The sequence below is a fragment of the Phodopus roborovskii genome, unplaced genomic scaffold (assembly GCF_943737965.1).
Source record: "Phodopus roborovskii unplaced genomic scaffold, PHOROB, whole genome shotgun sequence".
Classification (NCBI taxonomy): Eukaryota; Metazoa; Chordata; class Mammalia; order Rodentia; family Cricetidae; genus Phodopus; species Phodopus roborovskii.
Genome location: NW_026125059.1, coordinates 10,682,372 through 10,691,865, shown reverse-complemented (window position 1 = coordinate 10,691,865; position 9,494 = coordinate 10,682,372). Strand labels below are relative to the sequence as shown.

General features: G+C 49.4%; 1 protein-coding gene across 2 annotated transcripts in view; it reads left to right on the top strand.

Annotated features, from left to right (window-relative positions):
* The first annotated feature begins 1,073 nt into the window (after positions 1 to 1,073).
* The window catches only part of Ptpn1 (protein tyrosine phosphatase non-receptor type 1), a 50,622-nt gene continuing 42,201 nt past the window's right edge, over positions 1,074 to 9,494 (top strand). The window contains exon 1 of one of the 2 annotated variants that reach the window (XM_051185842.1): positions 1,074 to 1,244. In XM_051185842.1, coding sequence (XP_051041799.1) covers positions 1,089 to 1,244 — 156 coding nt within the window. In that variant the 5' untranslated portion in view covers positions 1,074 to 1,088. Of the gene's footprint in view, positions 1,245 to 1,323; positions 1,524 to 9,494 lie in introns of those variants that run through there. The other variant, XM_051185849.1, reaches the window with a different exon arrangement.

Sequence of the window (9,494 nt, the reverse complement as noted above, 5' to 3'; positions counted from 1 at the left end):
TGGGAAGTCCAAACACACCCGAGAATGTGTGCCTGGATGAGCTCCTAAGGGAGATTTCTTTCTTTTTAATATTTTTAGATTAATTTTATTTGTATGAATATTTTATTGCATGTATGGTTTCACATGTGCCTGGTGCCTTTGGAGGTCAGAAGAGGGCCTGAAACTGGAGTTACAGATGGTTATGAGCCACTGTCACCCCAAGGAAGATTTTCCTTTTTTGTTGCTTTTTGTTTGAGACAGGGTCTCACTGTGTAACTCTGGTTGTCCTGGAACTCATCATGTAGACCAGGCTGGCCTCAAACTCAAGAGACCCATTGCCTCTATATCAGGAGTGTTGGGTTTAAAGGCAATCACCACCATATCTAACCAGTATTTTCTTGATACTGTGGAAAGAGAGAAAACTAGCACAGATCCCATTCATTTATTCTGCCTGGGTAGAAATCTCCTGAAACTCTCCTGTATCACGGGAACAAAGTGGATAGCCTGGTGTAGGCAAACGCAGGGAACTGGGAGACTAAGGCCGGGGGATCGATGAGTTAAAAGGCCAGCCTGGGCTACATAGTGAATCCCAGGCCAGTTGGGGCTACAGAGTGACTCACAGTCCAAAACAACAAGAAGCTGGGACGTGGCTCAGCCAGCAGAGTAAGTCCTAGCACGCACGGAGCTCTAATTCCATCCCCCGCAATACATGCCTGTGATTCCAAGGAGTGGGAGGTGGAGGCAGGAGGATTATCCATCCTTGGCCCTGCAGCAAGTTAGGTGGCCAACCTGGAATAGTGCGACCCTGAGTTAAAAATAAGAAGGGAGCCCGGAGTGGTGGCACACTCCTTTAATCGCAGCACTTGGGTGGAAGGCTGGCCTCTGTGAGTCAGAGTCTACAGCCCGGTCTACAGCGCGAGTTTCAGGACAGCCCGGGATACGCAGAGAAACCCTGGAAAAAAACAAAACAAAACAGAAAGAATGGGACAGGAAATGCCGCTCCCGCCCCCCAACCGCCACGCCTTCGCCACGCCTTCGACGCGTGACTCAACCGACAGACTTGAGCCTCGAACTCGAGATCCCGCCAACCCCGCCTCAACCCACGCGCCATGGGCGCGCCGCCGGGGATCGCCTCGGCAACCGGCGCGCGCCCTCCGGAGCGCAGAACCCGGGAAGCGGCAAGCGGCGCGCGCATCAGGTCATTTCTTCGGGCTCAGGCCTCTTCCACTAAACTCCGCCCTGTCCCCGCCCCCTCGGAAGTGCCGGTCAGCCCCCTCGCGACCTGATTGGTCCTTCCGCACAGAGGGCGGAGCTCGCGGCGAGGCGGGGTGCGTACTTCCGGCTGCCGGCTTGACATGCAGAAGCCGCGGCTGGGGAGGCTGGGGCTGCGGTGGCGGCGGGCGGCGGGCCTCGGGGCGCAGAGTGACACGGCCTAGCGGGGCGGACGGCCGAACGGACGCGGGCAGCCAGCCTGGCCCGCCATGGAGATGGAGAAGGAGTTCGAACAGATCGACAAGGCCGGGAACTGGGCGGCCATTTACCAGGTGCGGAGCCGGGGCCCCTAGGCCGCGCAACCTCCCCGGCCCTCCGGGCGCAGGAGACCCCAGTCGCGCGGCCCCGCCGTCTAGACCCCTTACGGGGCTCGCGCGCCCACCCCTACCCGCCTGCATCTCTCCGTGGTTCCTGTCCTCTCCCGAGCCGCCACCCCCACCCCGACCCCAACATGTCCCAGCCACCCTTTGTCCCCACTGGTCCACACCCCCGCTGCTTCCTTGTCTGAACCGGACCACCTCAGGCCCTCTTCCTTTGTCTCCCGGGGAGGGAGGTGAGCTCGCCGACACCCCACCCCATCCCCCGCACATTTCCTTTGCTCTGGCCTCGGTGTGCGGTCGTGCAGGACCCAGGATGACAGCCCCCTTGCCCCTTCCTGTCCATTCATTTGTTGGATGTGAGTTGGACTCTGTTCGGCGCTAGGCACGGGAGATGGTGTGTGTTGAACGCTACGGTAGACCTACCCTGCCCCCAAAGAGGCTTGGAGTAGCACAGACACTCAAATATGGATCGTTACAGCTGGTGACAAGTGTTGGGAAGAGAAAGACATGTTAAGGTGGGGAGGGGTGGCTGTACCCAAAGGGCCCGCTATCTTGGAGATGGGGATTACGGCAGGACTGTTAGAGGAGGAGGCTTGGTCTTTGAGCAGAACAAGGAGCGGCAAACCATGAGGTTAGTCGACTAACCTAGGGGGACACAGGACCCATTCCTTGGGCTGCGGAACTTTTTCCTTCCAGGCAGGGAAATGAGATAGCTTTAACCCTCTAAATGGCCTTGTTCCTCGATGAGTGTCCTTTATCCTTTGATCATGGTCTGAGATGGTCCTGTTTTCTGAGATCCGGTCCCGCTTGAGGATGACTGGTGGTACATAAATAAAATATTGTGAAAGTAGGGGTTTTTTTCCCCCCTCCTCTATCTATGAAACAGCGAATTGAAAACACAAAGATGTCTTTACAAGCAACTAAGTCCTCTAAAGAAAATAAGTCTTCCGATTAAATGTCAGTGCGGGGGTTGTGAGGATTAACCAAAACCACACTCACCCTGCATCTTAAATAAGCATGTGCAAAATAGATCCTGTTCCCGTCTAACGGGTGCAGGCAGTATATTCTGCTTTCAGCTTTAAGGTTTACAAGGCGGTGGGTGAGACCCATCAGCTGGAGAATTGAAATCTATTTTGAGTAAAATAGAAAAGTAAAAAGCCTCAGGCTCCTGTTTGATGTGCTTGACAGACAGAATGCTTTTTTTGGGTGGCCTTGATTTCCAGATTGCTTGACAGTGTTCTTTTTACTTGGGCTGTGATGTGTGTCAGCTTCTCTTGGACTGATATTTATAGCTAGTGTAATCTGTGTAAGTAGAGAGATCAATAGTAACGTTTATGTTCCAGGTCTAGTCCCTGAATGAGTTGGATGGATTCCACTAAGGAGTCAGATCTGTGGGCAGATTTTTCTATATCAGATTGAATGCATGAGGAACCCAGGGTAACATCAATGGAAATTGTCATGTCAGTCACCCTGAAGTGTGGAAGTTCTTGCCCAGACAGACCGTCCCAGGTGGAGACAGTTGGATCTTTAATACTGAAATAGACTGATCTGGTAACACTTTTGTATCATAAATAAGTTATGGTAGAATGCTGCGTTTACACGTTTAGGTCAGAGTGGCCTGCCCGGACATCTCAGCCTTGTTAAAGCTGTGTTAAAAATGCTGCTGGCTCCGAGTGAGCTGGCTTTGAAATCATTTCCTTCATTGTTCTCCAGTTTCTCTACCACACTCAAGCCCCCCACAAGTTAATAAGATAGCAGCGTCTCTACAGCTTGTTTCCAGTAGTCCCCTGCCCCCACACCGTGGGCTTTCCTAGTGTGAATATTTATATTTTCTTAAATGGGTATGGTGGGGCATCTTTGTTTTATATTTTAAAAGTAGCTCTTTATTTTACAATTGTACCTGTTTTGTTTGTTTGGTTTGGTTTTCAAGAACAGGTTTCTCTGTGTAACAACAGTTCTGGCTGTCCTGGAACTCACAGAGATCCGCAGGCCTCTGCCTCCTGAGTGCTGGGATTAAAGGCGGCTGCCACCACCACCTCCTAGCTTCAGTTGTGCCAGTTTTTAAGACCAGAATTTGAATCACGTAAAGGCCAACTTAGCAAACCATGATTTTTTGGATTCAAAGAAATGTGTTGAAATGGTAGTGAAGAAATTGGTAGAAAATGGATGGATTTTTGTTCATTTTGTTTTAATGCATGTTTGATAGTGTGTCAAAATGAGGGCAGCATTATCCGCAGACCTATTTGAGTTTGTCATAATTAGGAAGGAGTGTGTAGCTTTGCTTACAGCCATGTGAGCAAGGCAGTAGAATCATTTCTCCTTATTGTAGCCTCTGCTTAGACCAAAGGCTGCACAGGCCCTGAAACAAATGGGCAGAGAACAAAAGGTGAAGTAGACTTTTGAGTGCTGGGGAAGGAGGCAGCCTAAGAAAGCACATCGTCAGGCACCAAGTCTTCTTGGAGGGAGCCTGGGCTCATCTTTACTGCTAACAAGCTGCTGAAGATGTGGACAGCCATTTAGACCTGTAGAGTCAGGGTTGTTTGCAAATAGCCGTGAGAATCACTTTCTAGCATTCAGAATTTGCAAATGTTGTAGTGAGAGAACATGGCTTGACTGCATGGGAGGAGTAACTAGGGACACTGCTCTCCTTCAGTGGCTGGAAGGGCGGCTTGCTGGTCAGGGCTTTGACCCTGCCTCTTCCAGTGATTTGTTGCTGACTCAAAGGTAAGGCAGCTTCTCTGCAGGCAGGCTGTGTATGGTGGGCACTGTCCCCCTGACTCTGTTATAGCTGCCTCCATACTAAAATACAACCCACTGTGTGACTGGGTTCAAGTCCTGTTATATCAGTAGTGCCCTAAAATTCCTTACTGGTATAGGCAGCTGATACTGTTGTTCTCCCAAGGGATACATGTCCAATAATGCTTATTTAGACACCCTTGGCTTCGAAGGTGCGTGGGGGTGGTGGTGGTGGCTATAGTTTATGTAGAAAAGAAAGACCCACACACCGTAATTCATTTTGATGTGGGGGTGGGGTGGGGTATATGACATGGAGATTGGAAAGTTCTCATCATTTTGAGTGACCCATGAGATCTAAATGTTCTTGCCTGCCCTGGTTTGCATGAACTAAATTTAGGTTTCTGATGGACACTTTGAGAAGGTGTGAGACCTTTGAAATTGTCTGGGCTGGTAAGAAATTAACAGGGAGCTCCAGAAGAGCCAGGAAGGATGCACCCCTTGTTTGCTGACCCTGGGCTGTCTGGGACCCATTCAGTGTCTGATATAGCAGCTGGGGACAGTGGGGAAAACAGGGAAAAGCAAATGGTTTTGAGTTATCAGATAGATCCCTCTGCTGGGCTCCTGGCCTGCCTGCTACCTTTGCATTTTAGTAGGAACCACAGGACCTGGTATTTATTGAGAAATGGAATTAAATGCTGGTATACTGAGCTTTGATATTGAAATGAATGAAAAATTCCCTGTGAAGGCTTTTTGGATGGTAATCTCCTGAGGTAATTAATTGCCTTTCCTCTTTGATTTCTCTGTTAGTGGTGCTGGAATGGTACCTATGCACTCTAGGCAAGCACTATATCCCTGGGCCACCTCCCTGGCACTTGAGGGTTTTGTTTGTTTGGTATTTTATGAGATGCACCTTGCTATGTGCCCAGCCTGAACTCTGTTCTGCTGCTGTTCCTCTCTTATAGACCTGAGCCACTATACTCAGCATCCCCCCAACACACATACACACACACCTTTGTCCCTTTTCCAGTTTCTTGCAGGATCCTCTCTCTCTCTCTCTCTCTCTCTCTCTCTCTCTCTCTCTCTCTCTCTCTCCCTCTCTCCCTCTCTCTCCCTCTCTCTCTCTCTGTGTGTGTGTGTGCGCACGCGCGTGTGTGTTTTGCATGCCTTCCCTTCTTCCCTGCAGCAGTGATGCAGTATTCCCAGCAGTAGCTAATGCTGGCAAGAAGGCTGCTGGCATGTTGTAGAAACCTGGAGTCTGAGTCATTGCTTCTGGGATGACATCTGCACCTGCAGTGCCCCAAGTGGGTTTTGAGTAGGCTGGAGTGCTTGACTTGAGTAGTCCCTTCCCTACCTTCCATTGCTTAGTCACTCTGTCACCCATCTTGGTGGTCTAAGTGCCCATAAGCCTACACTTGTGTGTTCTTCATACTGCAGAGATGACAAGCTGGTTGCCAGTCTGTGTGCACATGCACCTGTGCATGTGTGTGTGCTGTAGTGTCCACGTAGAGGTCAGAGGGCAGGCTTGGGTGCTGGGTTTTGCTCTTGGATCTTGTTGTAACGGCACCTGTTTCACAGCTGCTTATGGGCTTCCAAAGATTCTCCTCTGCCGGCTCGTGTAGCTGGACTAGGTTGTGGGCAGGTTTCTGTGTCTGGATTTACCTGTGTTCTGGGGAATCCAAACTCACATCCTCACACTTGTATAACAAGAACTTTACTCACTGCACTGTCTTCCTAGCCCATTTTCACTCACTTCCCATAGACTCTGCAGCTTTCACTCATGTAGACCAGGCTGGCCTTGAACTCACAGCAATCTGACTGCCTCTGCCTCATGAATGCTGGGACTAAAGCCATGTGCCACCATCTCCTGGCTGACTTTACTTGTTTTAACAATAGCTCTGAAGCCAGGTCTGTTGTCCCATACCTTTAACCTTTAATCTCAGAAGCAGAGACAGACAAATCTCTGTGAGTTCGAGACCAGCCTGGTCTACATAGTGAGTTCTAGGACAATCAGAGCTACACAGGGACACTGTTTCAAAAAAAAAAAAAAACAAAAATAATAGCTTTGAGCCTGTCACTTCTGTGTGACTGCTTTTGGCTTCCGTAACACCTGTTAAGATCCACACTCAGTGCTGGTATCCAATTACCATTGTTTTCCTGTGGCTTCCATCTTAGCTGCCCAGAAGGCTTTCTTTCTGTACTGTTGCTCACACTTTTCTAGCTTGCCCATCCAGCTTGCATCTTCCAGCTCAAATGTGTGCCTCCTTGAGTGGAACTCTGTTCTAGGTCCTGTGCACTACTTAATATTGCTTGTTAGAGCTGCCTCTTTAGATTTTGGTCTGGCGCTGGAGCTCGAGTCTCCCAAGGGCACTGACTATGGCACCCTATTGCATAAACCTGGCACAAAGTAAGTATTCCCACAAGTGCCGGGTGGACAGGGCTGCCTAAGGATGTAGTGGCTGTGGTTTCTATCGTCCCTTGTCCCAGGCTAATGATGGCGTCAGGAAGATTGGCCCACATGTGGCCCAATAATAAGGGTCCCTGGGTGGAAGCCGCTGTATTTTGAGCTCTTACCTAATGCAATGATTTGGTGTTGCCAGCACGTGGCTTCACAGGGCAGCTGCTGACTGTGCTGTACATCTTGCCTTTCTGCCTGTCTCACAGGAGCTTGGGGTGTGACAGGGCCTTGGTGTTCAGTAAGCAGCTACAGCTTTCTCTTTAATCTTGTTGAGCTCCTCTTATTGGGCCACTGCTGTAGAGAGGTTTTATGTGTAGATGATTCACAAATAATTTTTAATTCTGGGAAATAAGATATGGCTCTCTGTCAGCAGCCTTACCAAGTCTTGTGTTTTTCAAACACAGTTTGTAAAGGCAAGTATTGTTCAGCCTTTAACTAGTCCATCTCAATGTCAAGAGGAATGTAACATCCTCCTCATCTGATAATTCCGGTGTCTGGCTGTAGTGAGATATCCACCCTGCCCACACCTGTTGCATTGACCATGCCCATTGGGGCGTGGTCACAGGTGCAGACATGACCTGTGGGAGGCTAGGTCTGGGATTCCAGACCCCAGCTTGGTCTCTTGGTTCCGGTCGGGTGAGGATCCTTGGAGCGGGAACTTGCGGGTCATTGGTTTCTCATGTAAGTGACTTCTCCCAGAATAAAATATATAACCCTTATTTTATCCTCATCCCATGTATCTTAATCTGTACATCATTATCTGGCAGTATGTTACAGCCTCATCTAGAGCCGAATGGGTCCCATCTTTCTGCCTTGTTTCTTCATTCCTCTACTTTCCCCTCCCCTTTGTAAAATGATCCTGAACTAACTGATTATTAAGTTCACCTCAAGTAATAAAAAGTTCTTACTGTTCTTGACATAACCCTGTAAAACTGCAGACATCCGTACAGGTCGTATGGTTAGGCTCAAACATGTAGAGGTTTGCTAGTGTAACTAACAGCTTAGAAGAGTTGGTATTTTTTTTTTTTTTTTTTTCCCTCAAGGGACATTCAGGGTTCTCACTAAGGGGGCCTCCTGGAGTAAGTGACGTGGGAAAGTGAGTAGCTGGCCGCAGTTAGGCACCCTCCTTGAGACAATGCTTGGGTGGTTTTCCTGTAAAAGACAGAGGAACTGACTCTTGAGAGTTCACGAAAGCAGGGTGCATGAGGGGCGGTTGCCCTTCTGTTGTAATTTTAGAAAGAACCCATATGTGCCCTGAGCTTCATTTGAATAGGATGAGAGTTCACACATGTGCTGGCCCAGGAGAAAGTACCTAAGTCCCCACCACTGGACAGAACCACGCCCTCTGTGGAGGCACCCTGCTGCTCCACAGCCTTCTGCCCAGCATGCTTCCTGGACACCTCAGCAGCCTTTCTTCTCTTCCTTTAGAGGCAGGGCTGCAGGCATCCCAGGCTGCTGAGTATCAAAAATGACCGTGAACCATTACCTCCTCCCTCCGCAGCTCCAGATTACACATGTGTGGTGTGGTGAGCAGTGAATTGCAGGCCCTCTAGGCAAGCACTCTGCTAACTGACCTGACCCCAGTCCCTCCCTTTTTTTCACACAGGTTTTTATTATGTAGTTCATGTTGCCCCTAAGCTCACAATTCTCCTGCTTCAGTCACTGAATTCCTGGGACTACAGGCATGTACCATCATGTCTGACACATCCCAAACCTTTGCTGACAGTCTGTAGATTCTGAGTGTCTGAAAACTGGCACAGGGACTGCATCTCACAGGAGGCCTTCCCCCCTTAGCCAGAGTCTAAGCCCGAGTCTGATGCTCCTGTGGCTTTAGCTCAGGTCACAGTGTAGACCGAAAGAACCATGCTCTCATGAGTGAGTGCTGTCCAGCCTTGTGTGTGGTGATTCAACTCCAAATGCCATCCAATCAGTGGCTAGAGTTTCCTAGATCACAACATTCACTAGGTAATGAGTGCTGAGAGCTCGAGAGCTCAGCCCTTCCTTCAGTGTGCACTCAGAGTCAGCATCCAACCTGTGAGCTAAGCGGTGGGTCTCGGTTTTCTCTGGAAATACACGTGTTCATGTCTTTACCGTCATCCAAGCCCATGTCAGGAACTCCTATTGAGCCACCGCTGAAGGGGCTTGGAGGCCAGAGGGTCTCATGTTCCCAGCTCCTCCTCTCAGCCAGACCTGAAGTTTTGATTTGTTTGTTGTTGTTGTTGCTGTTTTGGGGTTGTTTTGTCTTTGTTGTTTTGTTTTGTTAATAGGGAGAAGCCTGGGCTGTGTCTGTGGCTTTTGTGGCTGAGTGGTGGCTCTTGCAGGGAGGATGAGCAGAGCAAAACTGGGTTCCCAGAGTCACATTCTGAAGATGCATTAGTTAATTAGAGAGAGGGGCTCCTTGCCACATCTCTGTCTGGAAGTAGTTTCCTGTGCCTCGTTTCTTTTTCAGTGAATCTGTCGGCATACCATTTCCTTTTAAAGTTGTATTACATTTATTTACTTGTGTGCCCACCCACCCATGTGCCAAGTCAGAGGAAAGCCCGAGGAAGTTGGTTCTCCCCTCCCACTTTGTGGGTCCTAGGGATGGAATGTAGGTCTGCAGCTTTGGCAGCAGGTACCTTTACTTTTCGGGCTATCTCACTGCCAATCATACCTCTTCCCAAGGAGGAAGCTCACTTTAAAAAAATGACCAAATTCTAGCCACCAGCTTGCTGTTGTTCATTCTGAACAGA